The sequence below is a fragment of the Eleginops maclovinus genome, chromosome 9 (genome assembly GCF_036324505.1).
Source record: "Eleginops maclovinus isolate JMC-PN-2008 ecotype Puerto Natales chromosome 9, JC_Emac_rtc_rv5, whole genome shotgun sequence".
Classification (NCBI taxonomy): Eukaryota; Metazoa; Chordata; class Actinopteri; order Perciformes; family Eleginopidae; genus Eleginops; species Eleginops maclovinus.
In genome coordinates, this window is record NC_086357.1 from 14,779,959 (window position 1) to 14,799,384 (window position 19,426).

The following is a 19,426-nucleotide window of genomic DNA, read 5'->3' on the forward strand; positions in this document are numbered from 1 at the left end:
AAATAACGCAAATAACTTTAGCATCAGACTTAGCAGGAAGTGATGGAAAGTCTGTTGTAAGGTGTGAGAGCAGCCACTGTGTTGTGTGCACAAATAAGCCTTAGAGCAGGTTTTAGTTCCGGAGGCAAGAGAGAACGGTTTCAGTGAAACATCCCCTGGCTCCATCTTATTCACGTTAGGACTGACCGAGGCTACTTTAACAACATGAGTGATGATTCCAGACCATGATGCATACAGGGAAATGAATTGGCAACACTGACAGTAATAGTCACACCCTGATCGCAGTATGGGGTAACTTGTCCAGACTTCATTGGAAAGATTGTCAGTAATAACAAAGACACAGTGGGTGATGGGGTCAAATTCGAAACAAGACGATCATGCCTATCAAGTTAATACTGTCCTAAATAGTTATTGGAAACAGCCCAACCCTAACAATGTTATTGTTATTTCTGCCTATAACAGGTCTGATCAGTGTGCCTCTGCTCCATTATCGCAGTAAGGATGCAGTCAGCAGTTCAGTGTGTGTGTGTGTGTGTGTGTGTGTGTGTGTGTGTGTGTGTGTGTGTGTGTGTGTGTGTGTGTGTGTGTGTGTGTGTGTGTGTGTGTGTGTGTGTGTGTGTGTGTGTGTGTGTGTGTGTGTGTGTGTGTGTGTGTGTGTGTGTGTGTGTGTGTGTGTGTGCGTGCGCGTGTGTTGCGCAAATGTATTGCCTTTCTTGTTTATGGTCTGTATGAGCTGATTTGGTGGCAAATTCATATTTCCTTGGAGATAAATAAAATGTGGTTATCCGATCTGAAATAACACGCTTAGCCGTCATTATCTTAATACAAAAGAAACAGCGAGCCAATTGCATTAGTTTTCACTACTGAAGAGAGTAGTCAAAGAACATTCGCCTTAAGCGTCCTGTGAAGTGTCATTTCATTCATTTTAAAGTGCATATCTTTATTGATATCTCTCATTTTAACTTAATCAAAAAAATTGGGAGGATGTGTGGATATGGTGATAAGTATAAACAACAACTTGTTATGCAGCCCTAGCAGAGTCGACCCATAGGAAACCTCCCTCACAGACATTATGTGTGTGTGAGGCCCGGTGCCTGTGGGAGTTGCTCAGCCTGTCTACAGCGCCGGACACTCACAGTTTCCGTACACCCGAGGGTTGGGTAGCAAGGCTGCCAACTGGGACTCTTGTGGAGGAGCAGGCTGGTAATGACTGGGTGCATACGGTTTATACAGTTTAAGTTTCTGCCAAAAAGGAAGTGACTCTCTGGCCAAACAAGGCCAGCAAAAGTGAAAGAACTTCTAAACGATGTAATCTGGATAAATCTGTGTGGAATAACCAGATTTAACATGATCAGCTGACGGATTCCATCTCAAGGAGTCTGTAATGGATAAAACAGTAAAATTCAGCCTCAGTCTGTTACAAGAAACAAGTTACCACATCTTACCTCCTGGCACCTGCATGGGTGTTTGTTTGTGTGTGAGAGGGAGGGAGGGAGATTATGGGATGTTCTGTAATTGCGTAGTCAACATTAAGTAATTATGATTAATAGCCAGTTGAGTTTGGCTGCTGTTCACAGCTTCAGATCCAGTCTGACTTTAGAAAAAGAGACATAGTGATCCAATAGAGCTCTAAACGACAAACTGAAGAACTCTTCTCACTGCGCCGTCTCTCATAAGTGAATGGGTTGAGTGTTCACTTTTCTGCTTCACGCTGCTCTGTGTAATTGAAAAAGTGTGATTGGAGCACATGACCCTACTGCCTTCCTCATGTATGTCTATGTGGGTGTGTAGTTTGCTCGAGTTAAGTGTAGTATGAATGCCTTTTGTATGCATGTAATCATGTCACTGTGTGTGAAAGAAGGCCCCCTTCATGCCTTTGCTCTCACCTTTGTGTGTTTGGTATTTTGCATCCTTCTCTGCGGCATCATAATAAACACTGCATTTCATTGAGCCTACTAGTGGATTACATATTAGGAAAAAAGCCATAATCATCTTTTGGCCATTTTGCTACAAACATGACTTAAATTATTAATTGACTTCTAAAATAAAGGCAATCGACTCCTCTCTGGTTATAGTACATTTGGAAATGTTTTTGTGTCTGAAAACAATAGGGTCACTTTTGCTGCTAGCTTGCAAATGTAGGCATTTCCTGTCCTTAGTAACAGCACAGCAGCCTGTTGCACAGTGTCTGTGTCATTTCAAATTTAGCCCAGCTATAAAGTAAACTACAATGCGATATGGCACACAGCCGTCCAGAAGAGAGGTCATTTGTTGATATGATATTTTAATGTTGATCAAACTTACTAAGATGTGCTTCTATGAAAAAGCCTGAAGCTCATATGGACTCTCACTGAGGGTACATTGACTGTTTGCTTTAGTTAAGACTTTACATTCAAACTAGTTACATTATGCCCCAAGTAGTTGTTGTGGTGCAACCAGTTTTAGAATTAAGTTTGGTTTCAAACAAACCTGTAGTTAGCATAGACTGTATGGTAGTTACTAAGCCTTTCAACTTTACAACTTTCCTAACATAGAAATGAACTTGAGCATAGCTCAGTAAAACCCAGTGTAGGACTTTAGAGCTATTACAAAACATGTGTTTAATCATATGTGTGCTTATTTATGCTTACTTTCTTACAGCCAGGGATCAACCCGCATTGCATGATGACATGATTGTATGTGGGGTAGTCCAACGTCATCAGTCAGCAGGATGTAACATGTCGAGGCAGTGCGCTGATACAGATGTGCAGACAGACTTTGCCAGTGCATGTCTGTTGGTGCTGTGCTAGCAAATATAAACTCAAACGGTTAGTCGTTCCTGAGTTAGTAGTAAACGAGTTACATAAAAATACATTTAGTTAAATCAACAATTACAAAACAACTATTAAACATTTTTTTCTTACAGATTATGGTCCAAGAAAGGCATTTAGCCGGTGCAAGATAAAAGAGGCTTCTATTTTTGTTTGGTCACGGATGTGTCAAAAATAATGAGGGTAAAAATATCAGTTAAAAAAATTGGTTGCTTTAGCAACACTATGTATAACCAAATGCAGCTGCTGGTGGCGGGATACTACAGCACATATTACACTTTTCTAATGCTCATAAAATTCATTATGAAACGCTTGAATATTGAAGCCTACAGTCATGTGGTTACCAGACTATAAGACCTTTTAGACTCTGTGACAGGCAGCTGGTAAATGTTGTACCAGCGTGATGTTGAAGACACTGACGGCACTCTAAGCTCTGAACACAAGTTTAGAAAATATGCTCTCTTCCTCTGAGCTCTTATCACTACCTTGAAGATTAGAGGGGCTCATTGACTTTGTCTCGGACTCATAACCTAAAAGTAGTGCCCAAAACCAGGGAGTTGTTCGGCTAGTGCCTTGTCAGTCCTTGCTGTGTGAGTACTGAATGGGTGTGTTGTGGTTGGGCATTGCACATCACAGTAACAACACTGCTCATGGTACAGTAAATGTGATGTATTAATCCTGTTCTATTATTTGAACAAGTCCTGAGTGGACGTGCCCACTTTGTGTGTATAGAATGCATTCTTAATCACTTAGATCTCGTAACTCTACAATTTTGTAAGTTTGACGGAGAACATTTGCATCCACCACCTCACTCTTATCCATTTGTTGCTAGAGCATTATTTGTATTTCAGCATAAAAACTAAGAAAACACCTCCTACGTTGTCTAATTCAATCTGTGTGTCTTCCCACAGAGCTGGGCGGACAGGAGAGGCAAGGGGAGAGCTTTAACTCTGGTCTCCCCAGTTGACCCTGAGCAAACCAGCCAGCCATGGATGACCGGTCCTCTCTTGGAAAAGTCAGCAGCTCGACGGAGTCCGTGGCCACCGTCACCAGCGAGGAGTTTGTTCTGGTACAGCCCAGTGTCGCCGGGTCACCGCAAAGTTCAGAGGGCAAACCAAGACTCAAGGTCAGAACTGCTTGTGGACCAACTGTTAACACACAGGAGTACAATATGTAACATTCATCCCTCATAAAACACGCTGGTCAGATTTGCAGCTGCAGAAGGATTGTAAAAGGCGCATCGTGGTGTGAAAGCAGGCCAAGAAAACATGTTAAAAGCCAATAAAAACAAGGTGGTTGACAAGAGTTTTCCAAAGTGCTGACTCGGTCCAGGAAGCTCCACTGTGTCCTTCTCCTCACCAGGTTTAATCCATCCCTTTTTCATCCCCAGCTTATTTTCTCTCGCCCTCTCTCTCTCTTAGATGTCTTGGAATGGGAGTGAGCAGCTCGAGAAAGCTATGGAGGAGGTGTTGGATGACGATGATGATGAGGTGAAGGTGGAGAAGAGCAATGTGGAAAAGATGGAGAAGCACAAGGACCCAGAGAGCCAAGTCCTGGAGCCCCAACCTGCAGGTAAAGGTCCATTTACAATCAGTGTGTCTACCACAGGTAATTACAATCTGTCAGTCAACTGTTCTTTCATTTGCCACTCAGGCATCTCAATGGGAATATCAACTGTAAAGATATGAGTTCATGTCCTTTTGCTGTGTAAGATATCACCATCAGAAGGAGCAGATTGAGTTTAGTCTGACTGGCATTCTCAATACGGCTGACCATTCCCAAATCCATTTGTTAATTTAAAAACTAAATACTTAAACTTCACTGTCGTACGTTTAAGTTATTATTGATGTGGGCCTGAGAAATGTAGCCGTCTGCATGGCATTTATACATCAAAATACAGCACATTAGCCAGGCTGATATCTGAACCCTCTGACATTGGCTTTAATGTTCTGTATATCAGCAAGGACAGGTTGGCCCTGACAGCTCTGCAAACATGAAGGCAAAATCAACATGACATGGTCAACAAAATACCACACAGTTTTTTTTCCAGTAGCAGGTGCAAGGCATAAGCTCTACCAGAGTTAAACATATATCTGTTTTTCAATTCAACAGAGAAGTTGATCGAGAAAACAAATCACATTGGGACTACACATCATATTTGTTTACTTGCAGTGTTCCTTTTTGTTTTAGTCCAAGTTATATTGTGCTTTATCACGGATGACTACACTAAGAGGAAATGGTTAGCATTGTGTAGAATAATAGCCAGACGGCAGTGGAAGTCCAGCTGCTGCTCTCATTGTTCTACTTCCTGTTTAAAGAGTCCCAGGTCAAGTTAATTTCAAAGAAAACCCCAAACCTTCCTTATCTCATGATGGTTTAACGGCATACCACACCAATGTGAAATATTATGGTTTGACGCTGATGATGCAGTTGTTATATTATCTTGATACATATGTGCCAGACAGTAGAGAAGCTAACATCAGTTTAGCTTAACATACAAACAGAGACCTCAAGATAAAAACAAATAACAATGCAACCTAAATCTGTCCGTCTACAGAAACATGTCCAGCACCGTCCAGCCCCACAGTGCTAGAGGAGGACAGTGTTCAGTTCAACAAGCTGTCTTACCTTGGCTGCACCTGGGTCAAAGCCCCTCGCAACGAGGCCGAGGCGCAGAAGGCCATGGCCACCCTGCGGGCGGAGAGCGCCATCCCCATCCCCATCACGCTGCACGTGCCCAGTGGCCCCAACGGCTCCGTCAGGTCAGCCAAAAATTGAGACAGAAACTGCATGTGTTGAGACCTGGGTCTATTTAAACCAGGCTTTGATGAAACAAAAGTACAGCAGTTAGTTAACCCCTCGAAACCCCATATAACCTTGAATTTCTGAACAAAAAAGTCACACAGAGTTAGTCAAATGATTGCTTTGGGGGTAGATATTCCATTAAAATGGGTAGTTAAAGATATTTAAACTACAGATTGGCAGCAAAGAAAATCAGTCTGAATTACAATCTTCCTGGTTGATGAGTTATTGCGAAATACCTGGATGTAGTAGGTCATGTGATCACTGTGGTTATCACAGTAACCTGGTGTAACTGTATTACAGAAACATTAAAATAGGTGGGCGTGTTTACAGCAAATCTACTTTGAATGATGTGGCTATTAAAGGGGCCCATCATTTTAAAGACTGTAAGCCAGCAGAAGAAGTACAGTTTAAGGGGAAGGGAGATGCGATAAAAAATTGTAACTGTACTGAGTCATAAAATGAAAGTGGAACTTGAAATGTAAAGCTACACTAAAGGGGAAATGTGACAAGGCTCTTTTACCACACTGATAGTATTGACATTTCTGCTCAATTAGACAAAAGTGACAGGATTGCCTTACTTTTTGAATGAATAAATGCTGGGATAAATATAAAGTTGACATTTGTTGAGGTAGAAGATTACTGTAAATAACTTATGGAAACTCCCTGGGGATGGGAAGCATCTCAGACCTTGCATAACTCTAAACAAATCTTATACAGTACAGAAAGTACAGAAAAAGTCCGCTGTAATTTGAAAACCAAACTAGGTAATATTCAAATGTATTGATGGAAAGAAAACTATTCATGTACATAATAAGATATGTTATCGTTAATTTACTGCACTTAAACGGAAATAACTTTTTCCGCAGGGTTGTGGACCAGGCCTCAGGAACAGAGATCGCAGTATTTCCGATCTACAAGGTGTTGTTTTGTGCCCGTGGAAAAGAAGGTTCGGTGGAAAGTGACTGTTTCTCCTTCACTGAGAGTTACCGGAGCTCTGAGGACTTCCAGATCCACGTCTTCTCCTGCCACATCAAAGAGGCCGTGAGTTAGATGCAGAAATAAAAGGCTCTAGAAACATCAAACCATCGATAGCTTCAGTTAGAACTGACAGTGTAGTGGAGCTTTCAACATGCGCGCGTTATGTTGATCTAAACATGGTGAGGCTGTATCACTACCACAGACACTGGGGAACCAGCTGAGGGCGCTGTTGTCTTGTGTGTTTTCTAAATGATGCCCAGTTCTATTTGGTCTTTTGATTCTATTACTCATTTCCTTTTGCAACATTCTACTTTGTCTTTTGAGCTTGCTCTTATAAATGTATCAGTTCCTTTCAGATTTTATTTCTGTCTTTTATCATTATTTTTTAAAAATTCCTAATCTGTCCTACACTTAGGATAGATTAAGAAATGTTGACTTAAATACATGCCTTTTGTAAACAGATATCATGTCATTTTATTAGGTTGGTTGAAAGCAATAATATGAAGTTTAAATAAAACTCAATAGGTTCAACTTAATGTTATTCCTTTCAAAATGTCCAAATACAGTTTTGTGGAACCCGTTGACTTTATATATTTAATTAAAGTCACTGTTTAATTTTTTCAGTCTACTTACCTGTGTTCTGCCCTCAAACTTTTTTGTGTTTTTTATTTTATTTTTCCATCCAGGTCAGTCGGATCCTGTACAGTTTCTCCACAGCCTTTCGGCGTTCTGCACCGCCGGCAGACATCAGGGACACGGCGCTCTCCGGTCCGCCTGAAGGCGACCTCTACACCTTCACCGTCACACTGGAGATCAAAGAGGACGATGGCAAGGGCAACTTCAGGTACCTGGTCCATATATTCCCACACATTAGTGCAGAAACACACTTATGTATTAAATGATGTAGGTTTCTCAGACTAAAATGGTGGTAGACAAATATTATCTTCATATTTTTAACATTAAATGTGAAAAATGCATGAGAATCAAACACCCTTTTATGAAAGAAGAATGATTGTGTGGCACCATGATCCAAGTTTTAGGGGAAAGCCTTGGAATAAATGTGAGTTCCACATGGACATAAATGCCTGCTGTGCCTGTGTTTCTCATCAGCTCAGGACTGGTATCACAGATATGTCAATATCTGGAAAACTGTAATGCGCTGCAGCTCTACTATTTTATCTGAATGATCTTGTTCATCCTTAAAGAGCGTAACAGTTAATGGCACAGCAAGTCCGTTTTAACACTTTTACAAGATATCAAATATTGAGTGTTTTAGTGATGGATTTTCTTTCTTCTGTTCTCCTCTGAAATAAAACGCCCAGTAACATTTCTGAAATGACAGTACTATACTATAGATACCTGTAAAATGCAATAAACTTATAAGACTTAAGATATGAAATGTTATACTAAGATAATGATTAAGTATCAAAGACACTGGCATTAAGACAGAGAGAACAATAACAGGGAACAAGGTATATTGAAAATACACTTATACGTCGCAATAAAGAACACCACAGTTCAACACTTACATTTGGCAACATCTAAGTCCTAACGGTTATGTATAATAACCCCCTTTCTTCCAATCCACAGTCCTGTGCCGAAGGACAGGGATAAATTCTACTTCAAGCTGCGACAGAGCGTTCAGAAGAAGGTCGTGGTTTCAGTTCAGCAGATGTGCAACAAGGAGCTGGGCATCGAGAGGTGAGGATCACTGCAGAAGAGGTGATGCGTGACGAGGTCCTGCAGTAGGAACCTTCCACTGGGCGTTCTTTGTTATGGATAGGCTCTGTCACACTACATTTATTCCTCACCCATCTTTCCGGAGGGGTTAGCTTTTCAGAAGTTTGGAACTGCCTAAAAGATATTTAGCCTTGTCATATTATGACTTTCCAGATTAAACCTCCACTGGACAGTGAGTGCACATACTTGGTGGTAAAATATTGCAGGAAAAACAAAAGAGGTGTAATATAAGTCAAGCCACCCAAATAGAGCATGATTAAATAAACCCCCCCCCCCCGACAGAGGAAGACTGGTGTACTTAAAACATTTCCCTCTTCCTGCAATCTCTCCTGTTTTTATAGATCTACATGCTCTAGCAGGCTGCAACAAAGAAGTAGGTCAGTTAACACTCCCCTCCTTTCTTCTTCATTCCCTCACCTCCTATCGCTATCAGAGGGAGACACCTGCCCTCTCCTTTATTTTCAGTGTCAATGGAAACCTCTATTGTGTTCAGCACTGATTCCTTTCTGAAGGGCCAGGCACATGTTGGACAATACTTTATTTTATCCATACATTTGGTTTCATGGTAAATTCCTTTGAAATGTTGTATGATTTGGCATCATGTGTATAGATGTAGTAAGTTATATTTGAACCCTGTGGCACTTTGTTTAAAGAAAATAAATCTTTCTATACAAACTCACAAAACCTTTTGAAAAATCACTCTGCATTACTCAGCATTTATCTTCTTAAGCCCAATATGAGCCCACCTCATTTAGTGCTGGGTTAAGTTATTCTTATGTTCTTATATAATGCATTTCTGAATTGGGAGATTCCCATGCTGACCACTAGGTGGCACCTCCCACCTAAAGCTGAAGGGATGCAACAATGCTGCCTACACGTGCCTCAGATATGTGTTTTAGAAGTTTGCCTGTACTTGTTTTCCTCTCTCTTTTTAACTTCCTGTGTGTCCATGCTGCCCTTTTCTGTGTGAGGGGCCCAGCCAGAAGAAGCAGGGAGAGATTTATCGACCTGAATCAACTTAGACATGCTACACAGGTCATCAAATATTTTCAACTGTGGCCAAAATATATTTATAACTGTTTTCAAATTGTTCAAAGCACAGTTTAGGCTCTTACTGTTCTTTTTGAAGGTTCATAACGCATCAACATTACAATATTTACGAGTGTCAGTCACTGGAGTTGTTTCCGTACTCCAGTTTCTCTTCCCTCCCAACTGCTCTGATTCACTCTGCTGGTGAATGCTGACTGTACCTCAGCAGTGACATTAGTGATTATTGATTTCTGTTTTTTTTCTCTTGTGTCTTTGCTCTAGGTGTTTTGGGATGCTGCTGAGTCCAGGACAGAAAGTCTGCAACAGTGACATGCATCTACTAGACATGGTGAGCTCAACCCACCTTAGCTTCTTAAACCAGCCCTTTCTGGTAGACCTAAATTAGAAATGACCAGGTTAATGCTATATTCACTCAGTTATTATTGGCCGCTGTGCTCTGTTTTTCTCAGTTTCCTTTGTCTTAGTATATATTTGTGAAGCTGATATGTGCCTTTTTAAATACAAGATCTACGTGTAATGATATTTTACATTTGAAATTGTAAAATTAAAGTGTATTGCAATAAACCTATATTACTGAGGTTGTTTTTTTTTACCTACTCCCTGTATTAATGCCTGTACAGGAGTCGATGGGGAAGAGCTCTGATGGGAAGGCCTATGTGATCACAGGAACATGGAACCCCAACATGGCAGCCTTCCAGCCGCTGAATGAAGACACCCCTAAAGGTGAGGCCAGTTTTTGTCCCCATAAATGTTGTTTCACACACAGATGACATTTTGATTTAAATCCACAATACCTTTGAAAGATTATTGAGCAATCACAGCAACCTTTAAATGTCAGAAACAAACTTAAAGTAAGTTACAGACATGCATAAAGACAAGTTGGTAAAATGTTTCTGAGTTTTGCAATTGTTTTGAATTCATTTTACAGTTTCTTTCCTTAATAGAATTTGGTGCACATAGCAGGGATTTGTTAGCTAGTTTGAATTGTGCACACACTTATGGTACATTTATGATCTGTGTTAAGTGAGACCAGCATGTGCCAGTGTACCAGTTGTGAATACACACATTTGAAGTAGAAATTATTTCCATTCGTCACAAATGAGATGTGGGACTGCACAAAGCTCTAGGTCATGTCTATGATGCAGTGCTTGCGTGGCTGCCTCGATGTGATAATTGCCTTCTCTAGTATAACATACAGTCTTGTGTCTGTCCTTGTGACCCATTACGTGTCCTGGCCTGGCATGTTTTCGCACATTAAAGTTTGAACACATCTGGTTTGGAAGCAAAACCAATGTGGACACTTACTTGTGTAAGTATTGAAATGAAAAGCAACATTTTAGGAGATTATTCTTATGCAAATCACTTTTAAATCCTTGCTAGCATTTAAGCTAATCTTAAAACATTTCCTTCCTATAAAGGCTCTTTGCTTTGCTTTCATTAAGTGAGAGGAAAAGGAGGGTTTTTTTTATTATGTCTTCTCTACTCAGTATATTGACTTCTAGAACATCAATTTAACAAAAACATCAAATTAAGTATTCATGAAATAGGTACTCAAAATATATATATTTTTAAATGGAAGTGTGTATTTTTTATTTCTAATCTGACTTGTTCTCTCGTCCAACCAAATTCATTGAACCGTCGATCCTGTGTTAAACCTAAATATGTCTATTAAAGTCAAACTTAAACAGCTACCTGAAATGGGTGATTGGAAATCAGGATGTGCTCAGAAATACATATTTGAGTTTTGAGGTTATCCTCATGTACTTTAACCTGAGAAGAGGGACCAATTGTATGGGAGTGTATTCAGGCGCTTGCATTGCCAAATCCATTACGGCTAACACATTAGACCACTTGGCAACTTGCTGACTCAAAAGCTCTGAGAATTTGAATTGAAGATGGATGGCAGGTCTGTCAACGCAGTCTTCCTCATGGGAGTCAGACAGTAAAAACACACACACACACACACACACACACACACACACACACACACACACACACACACACACACACACACACACACACACACACACACACACGCCACACAAACTGCTTCACATTATCATAATTGCAATTTATATGCTGGCTGTTTGCTACATTCCCCCTCCACCTATTCCTCTCTAGCTCTTCTATCAATTAAAGGCCAAAAGACCAACACAAATATCTTTAAATAAAGATGGTGGTAGTTAATTTGTTGCCTTGCGCAGGTTTATTACGATAATAAATCCTCCTTACTTGGAGATAACTTTGCCAGTCCCTCTGTCTGTTTTCTGTTTGTTTATTCTCACTTTATAATTAAACTGTCCAAAGACCAGCATTATGTGATTAGTTAGTTCGGGCTTACATCTCTGTATTATGTTTCTTTACTATAGAGAAACCTCAGTACTACTAGCACAAGTCCAAGGCCCATGGCTAAACATGCAGGGTTAATTTTTCCACCTAAAAAATAGATTTATTGTCGTCTTTTTTGGATTTGAAGACATTGGAGTTATGTCCTTATCCACCAGGGGGTGTGGCATCTCCACAGGATGCATAGTATGCACTTCCAGCCACCATAAGCCATTCAGATGAATAGCTAAACACATAGTTCTGAATTTACAGGATTTGTAAACTTTGCTTTTTTTTTGTTCTTAAATATTTCAAAAATGATCACAATACATTGACATCAGTAATAAAGGTTGATTTCCTGCTAAAGGTTGGCTCTGACTCATCATTGTGTGTCAGCTTTTGGACCCTTCATTACCTGGTTAAACAATGAGAGCTGTATTGTACTTACAGCTGTTTATCATGTGTACATAACACTGTAATAACCTTTTTACATTTGCAAACATTTAGCGACTGCCTTCACCCAGTGAAATAATTCAGAAGGAAGGAAAAAATATAACTATATTTGTTCACATAATATCCCCCCAAAATAAAAATGTTCCTGTTTTGTTTTCTCTCTCTCTCTTTTTGGCTCCAGATAAGCAGGTCTACATGACGGTGGCAGTGGACCTGGTAGTCACTGAGGTGGTGGAGCCAGTTCGCTTCCTGATGGAAACTCTGCTCCGGGTTTATCCATCAAACGAACGCTTCTGGTACTTCAGCCGCAAGACCTTCAGTGAGACCTTCTACCTCAAACTCAGACAGGTATCTCTAACTGAACCCAGTCTAATACTTTACATTACATACTTAATGTAGTGTGGTTATTGCCTCGAGATATCCCAGGTCTTGAGGATGATTTATAGCCTCATTGGTTAGCTTGTTGTGAGGCTATGAAGTAGTTGCTAATTCATGCACGGTTTCCCATTGAATGGCAGGAAGATAGGATGGTATGTCCATTTTAACTTTATGATTTTACTCATTTGTAATTTGCCATCCTGTGTATACAGTTTGAGCAATCCCTCTAATATCACTGCAAAACCTCCTGAGAAAACCCTCCTGGCCTCGCATATGTCTCAAGAAGGTTTACAGCCCGCAACGGCATCGTGTCCCAACTCAGCCACAGCTTTCCATAAAAAGCAGGGAAAGGTGGAGCAGGTGTGGAGTGATGGAGTTCAGAGCGGACACTTTGAGGTGTGGTGGTGTTTCAGTGACCAGTGAAATATTGTTCCCCAGAGAGATGAATGTATTTTGTGAGGGCTACAAAAATGTGCTGAAATCTGTATCCTCAGCTGGTTCTCATTCCTCCCTGTCCATCTGTGCAGCTCCATCTTTTGCCTCTTTGCTTTATTGTCTGTCTCTCATTGTGATGCTGGTGCATTGATGCTCAGCAAGTCATTCCCTCTCCTGCCTACAACACCGTGTCAGATTTCTTAATTCTCACAGTGAAGTATATCAGAGAGAATGTGTACTGTTTGGATAGGTATACTCAAAATCTCACCTTTGCAGAGGTCTGGCAGTTTAATAATAGTCACCAAAATCCTCTGCTGTGACACGTTTGGTTGATGGCAACACATTTACTGTATTCCTCTTGGAACTTACTCTGTTAAATGTTTGCCCCTTTGAGCTTTCCCTACAACTTGTCTTATTAAAAAGTGCTGCGAGAGAAAGCACTTTCACTTACCTCCCATCAACACAAGGACACCCAGCTTTAGAAGTTGCTGCAGGTGCTTAATTTTTTTGGAACAGTTAAGCTGTAAGCTTCCTCTTTCCTGTTTTAAAAGCAGATCTTCTTGAGCAGGCCATGGGGAGCTGGCAAAGCAGTGGAGTGTGGGGAAGCTTTGGATTGTAGGGAGCTAATAAGAGACTCTGTCTCATTATTGGCATGTGGGTAATTAACAGCGGCGGGCTGACTCGTCCGCCTGATTGCCTCTCTAGTTATCTCCTCAGTAAATGGAAGAGTTTTGGACTGGTGCTGTGGTTAAGAGCTAATTAAAAGATAATATTGTGAGGAGGTTTTTGTGAAAGATGGAAATCAGAGGTGATACACACACATAGAAAATATGTAGGCCTATTGTCTTATTTAGCCAAAAACTGTCATTCGCCAGCTGGAGTAACAGAGAGGCATTATCTAAGCCAACTTCTCAGAATGTTTTCTCTGTCGGCTTTACTAGAAAATGTAATTGGTGTCTGTTATACTGGGAAACAAACCTGCCACGGCTGTAGACCTCATAACCTGTCAGGTCCACGTTGATGTCAAGTCCGGAACAGATTTAGACAGGTGGAGAATAAATCAAGACTACGACTAATCAAATTGTATGTTTCAAAAGTCTGCAGATATGTAAAAATGAAACATACACATAGGCTACAAACTTGTTTTGCAAGTGTGTCTTTCCTCATACTAAAGAAAATCTATAAAATAGCAGCCAGTCACCAGATTGTATGGTTCCAAGATGAGCAACTGAAAGTTTGAGCCAGGATTCAGAGGTCGATGAAACTAATGGCTGAGAGTGATTCCGTCTGTTTCCCAGAGTTTTAAAATATCTACAGATGAAAACTCTGAAAATCACTTAGTGACTCTACAAAGACCAGCATTTCAGCAATTCTGTTATTTTCTGAGGTAAGATTGTATTTATCTCATGGAGTAACATCTAGCATAGGGCTATTCCCTATATATGTACACAACAACGAAATATAGATAATCCTTTTTTCTTGTTTCTTTTCTGCTTAGAAAACCCTAGATGATACTGTGTTTGCAAAGTGGATCTTCTTTGGACCAAATTATTAATCAGTGTTAACAATTCATCCCGTGGGTTTAACAATTTCTCATAAACCATAGCAAAGCCAACATGTTACCGAAGCTTCTTCAGAATATTTCTAAAAATAGGCAAATCTTGATATTCACTCCCAATTGGTGCTCTCATCACTGACTTGAGTTAGTCATTAGACGCCATGCGAGTGTGCAGATCGATGCAGCTCATTGATCCATTCGACCAGGTGGAGGAGAGAGGCAGCAGCACTACAGTAATTAAATAAACCAGAAATAAACATCAGTAGCTCATGCTCCACACCCAAGGTCAGCCTGTTGCAGTCTCTGTTGTCTTATGCATTTCTTCAGTCTATTATTATGGATTTAAGGAGTAGATTAAAGCTGTATTTACCATGTTACACCAGAGATTTCTAAACAAACTTGTTTCAGGGATCATTGATGCATTTCGGCAATTTTCTCGTTCATATGACAGAAATCAAACGCTTTCAAAACTTTGCCTGCCCAGAAGCAACTGAGTAGTAGTCGTATATCTTTCCACCTTTCAAATGCAAGTCAAGTATTCACAAGCGTCCTGAGTAGTTGTTTATTTTATTCACTATAGGTAATGTCTCCAACACTAAATATTAGCGTTAAGTGGCCACTTTGCTCCTTAGTCTTTCTCTCTTCCCCTCCATCTAATTAAGGCGAAAAAGTAAAATAAATCTAAATCTCTTGGTGACCTATAGCATAACCCAACCATACTCAATCATAACGGTTGATTTTACATAAAAGTTTATTTTGTATTCAGTCTTTTTAGTGCTCTTACTCTAGCGTCTGATACATGGCCCTTTTCTTCCTAATGTTGTCATCTGATTGGACAGTGAGCTCTGGCCTGACCACCTACAAGATCAATACAGACAGTTGCTCAATGTTAGGTCCAAGGGTGGTCATGCTGATTGCCTTGTTGAGATTGACTGTCGCTGCCACTCTCATACTGCCACTTGAATACCAGCACTCGTCCTCTCGGGAGCCGGGACTGCTGTCTGTCCTGCAGAAATGAAAAGAGGGTTTAATGGTTTGATCAGCTGTTTGTTACTCCATGACTCATTATATAATCGATGTCCTCGATGCTGTAAATGAACATTTTCATACTGGATTATCCTCTTCTTCCTAGCTTTCCTGTGCTTGAAGGGATCTACATATAGAAAAGTGTTTCAGGCTCATGACTGCGCATCAGTTTAACCTCTAAAGCCCGGCAGCACCTGATTGTCTCATACTGTCTAGTGCTGATGAACTATAGACAATTTGTCTATACATTTCTGAATCTTCTGTATGTATAGAATTATTGTTAATCCATCTGATTTAACTTTGAATACTCGAGATAATAAGAAATAAGATTGCTAATACTGTACATTAGCATCATTGAGGTCGTTTTTTATTTGAATTTTATCATATTGTTTCTGCTTGAAGATAATATAATGCCTGATCATGAGTGTGTCTGTGTGTGTACAGCAGGCACCAGAGAGGATGGGTCAGAGCGATGCTGTGTATGAGGTGGTGAGTCTTCAGAGGGAGGCAGAGAGGAGCAATGAAGGACGACTGGCCTCGCCCACTGAGGAAGAGGAGCCTGATGAAGGTATGGCTGTCTCTCCCTCTTTTTCTCGCTCTCTCCTCATTCGCTTGGATTCTCCTCATACTATACCGCAATACATAATCACAACTGACAAAAGCCCGTCAGGCTTCACAATGCTTGACATTGTTGTTAAGACGCCCAAATTCTTCATCAGAATGCCCCTACCCCGAAAAAACCCACACGTATACATGTACACAAAGGGATGCATAAGCCACAAGTCATTTTTCTTGCATGATTGAAAAATGCGACCTCACATCGCATAGCTCTGCACTGATCCCTCCCTGCCATCAATATACGAGAGACTACTCTGAACCCTCTCAGGCACAAATAGCTTATCAGAGGGAGTGTTTACATTACATTTCACATATCTAGTGGCGTTTTTCTTCTGGGTTGCATGAACGCCTCATCTAAATGAGATCATATGTCTAGATATTCAGTTTGAAATAGAGGTTTACCAACACACACTTTCTCTGTTTGTTTTGTTGTAGAAAGCCCAGCACACATGCCTTTCATTGGCTGACATGAATCAACTGTGAAGTTTCATTTTGTTAAGGCACATAAACATGGGCAGCGTTGTGTGTTGAACATGTTTGTATGTAGGTGTGTGAGGCATGGCATAAGATACCAGCAGCATGTTTAGATTATGTGGAATGAGTTTGTGTTGGTTTGCATATGTGTTAAAGAAAATGAATGGATTCTGTGTTTCACAGCAGATTTAGTCTTTTTGGGTGTTTAATAACTGTAGGCAGAATCTCAAGGGTGTGTGTGTGTCTTTACTTTTCTGTAAAAAATAAATACAAATTGCGATACGCCAACACAGTTACTCTTCGTCGTATTTGAAGGCTTCTCTCTTTTCTTTGCCACTGTCAAACTCTTCATCTTTGTTCATCTTGAAGCAGTAAAATATGTTTATAGAGTGGGAGGCCAAAACTGTCACCCAAAGCCACGAGTCAGCCGCCAAGGCCGAAGCTGACAGCTTTCACTGGCACTGCGGGAGCCATTCAGAGGGCCTTTTCTATAACACCCCCTCCTCCTCCAGAAATTGGAGGTGCTCAGGGCCAGGGAAGCTGGAGGTCGTGTGTACAGAAATGAATACATTCTTAGTGAAGAGCCACCGTTGTTTGCACACAAGCATTAAATTCATGTGGATGTTTTTTTTCTATGCTTTTCGAAACGTTCAAGAGAGAAAATAGGCTTGAAGCTGACAATCTCTCTTCTTTTTGTTTCCTTAGCTTTTCACAGCAGGCTCTGTGATTGTTTTTTATTGTTATTATTCTTCTTATACACATGCAGGCAGACTCTTTGTGTATGAACTGTATGTTCTGATTTTACACACACACACACACACACACACACACACACACACACACACACACACACACACACACACACACACACACACACACACACACACACACACACACACACACACACACACACACACACACACACAGACTGCAATCAAACACAAGCATACATCCATTCTGTTCATTTATAATACAAATGTTATTAAAATCAGCAATGCAAAAACACTTTGAATGATGTAGGACACTGGTCAAAAAAGAGGTGACAAAGTAAAGGACATAAAAGGATATACTTTAAAGCGTAATGTAAATATTAAGGTAAAAGATCTTTAAGGCACTACTAGGGGATTTCCGCTCAATTTCAATGTAGACAAAACCAGTTCCCTAGTGGCTTTAACAACTGAGATCCTATTTAAAAGTAATCCTTCTGTGAATGCACAGCTCCTCTCGGATTAAAAGGTAACCGTAATGGCCCTCGTCTTTACACTTTCTTTCATCACCTGGTAAGTTGGCAGTGGCATTGGACTCACGCTTCTTCTCCACGTGCTCTCAGCAAAGAGGCTGCAGCTTTGTGCTGGGTCTGAAACATTTGAAAGGGCTCATCAAGCATTTATAAAGACCTGGAAAGCTCCTGCTGAGGCTGGAAGGTATGAAGGAGCATTGAGCATTGAGCAGAGAGGTTGCATGTTCTAGAAGAAAATGTCTTAACTCATTATTTAATGCTAAGGAGTTATTAAAAGCTTTAATGGTTGTGAATGAGGTCGTGAGGTTGCTTTAGAACTTGAGTTTAGTTATCGGTGAAACCTACTGCCTTGTGTTGAGAAGTTCATTGCCACCATAGTGTTTTTCATACCAAGGTCTCATTTTCAGTTTGTATTACAGTATGTCTTTGTATTGTGTGTGTGTGTGTGTGTGTGTGTGTGTGTGTGTGTGTGTGTGTGTGTGTGTGTGTGTGTGTGTGTGTGTGTGTGTGTGTGTGTGTGTGTGTGTGTGTGTGTGTGTGTGTGTGTGTGTGTGTGTGTGTGTGTGTGTGTGTGTGTGTGTGTGTGTGTGTGTGTGTGTGTGTGTGTGTGTGTGTGTGTGTGTGTGTTTGTGTTTGTTCCAGTGGGCAGTCTCTGTGTGGGGATCTGTTCATCTCTCCTGCAGCAGAGTAGGCCAGACGGTCAATTAGTGTTTCTGCATCCAAACACAAGTGGTTCAATGTGCTGATTGTGTCTAGTCTGCCTTGCAAGCCAACAGACATAATGGAAAGTGTAGGCCCTGCACAGGCACCACTTTTTAGATGTCACTGTGTGCTTCAATATTAACAGGTCTTTAAATGCAAACAGTTCAGACCTCGCTGAGATACATACAGTACATCAAAAAGGTATATAAATCTATAGGTATAAATCTCAATCCAGCAGACGTATGGCTGATAGCACATGACTCTTCTCTAATCCTAAAAATTCACAAATCCTTTTTGAGATGAAAACGTTTGGGATGAAACATCTTCAAGACCAAACAATGTGTCCTGTTGTGCTTGATAGTACCTAACATGAAGGTAGCTTAACACATTTAGTAAAATAACTTTTTTAAGCTATTGTCATGAGTTGTAGGTTAAAGATATCAGGACTGATCCATTTGTGCTCTAAATGTCTGTTACAGTCTGGGTGTGTTTGTGTTTCCTACAGATAGTGACAGTGAAATCTCCAGCGGCACAGGAGATGTTTCCAAAGACTGTCCTGAGAAAATCTTGGAGTCCTGGGGAGGAATCCTCACCAAATGGTAAGGTTTCGAAAAAGAAAGACTGACATTTCAAATTGCAAAAAATGTAACTTTAGATGAAATGCTTAAAGAGATCCAGAGTTTAGAGGGCAATGGTGGATGTAAAGGACACTTAAATCCTGATAATAAAAATAACAAGCATTTTAAAATATACTTAGTACCGCATTGGAACAGGCAGATGCAGCGTCACACAGACTGAGACTTACAGAACAGGGCCGGGAACCTTTGATTGTTT

At 40.6% G+C, this 19,426-nt stretch overlaps 1 protein-coding gene across 2 annotated transcripts in view; it reads left to right on the top strand.

Annotated features, from left to right (window-relative positions):
• The window catches only part of rabgap1l (RAB GTPase activating protein 1-like), a 97,781-nt gene that overhangs the window by 1,918 nt on the left and 76,437 nt on the right, over positions 1-19,426 (top strand). The window contains exons 2-12 of one of the 2 annotated variants that reach the window (XM_063891259.1): positions 3,722-3,936; positions 4,232-4,382; positions 5,368-5,572; positions 6,482-6,656; positions 7,280-7,437; positions 8,184-8,294; positions 9,645-9,711; positions 10,004-10,106; positions 12,343-12,509; positions 16,003-16,126; positions 19,098-19,191. In XM_063891259.1, coding sequence (XP_063747329.1) covers positions 3,799-3,936; positions 4,232-4,382; positions 5,368-5,572; positions 6,482-6,656; positions 7,280-7,437; positions 8,184-8,294; positions 9,645-9,711; positions 10,004-10,106; positions 12,343-12,509; positions 16,003-16,126; positions 19,098-19,191 — 1,493 coding nt within the window. In that variant the 5' untranslated portion in view covers positions 3,722-3,798. The remainder of the gene's footprint in view (positions 1-3,721; positions 3,937-4,231; positions 4,383-5,367; positions 5,573-6,481; positions 6,657-7,279; positions 7,438-8,183; positions 8,295-9,644; positions 9,712-10,003; positions 10,107-12,342; positions 12,510-16,002; positions 16,127-19,097; positions 19,192-19,426) is intronic. The other variant, XM_063891260.1, reaches the window with a different exon arrangement.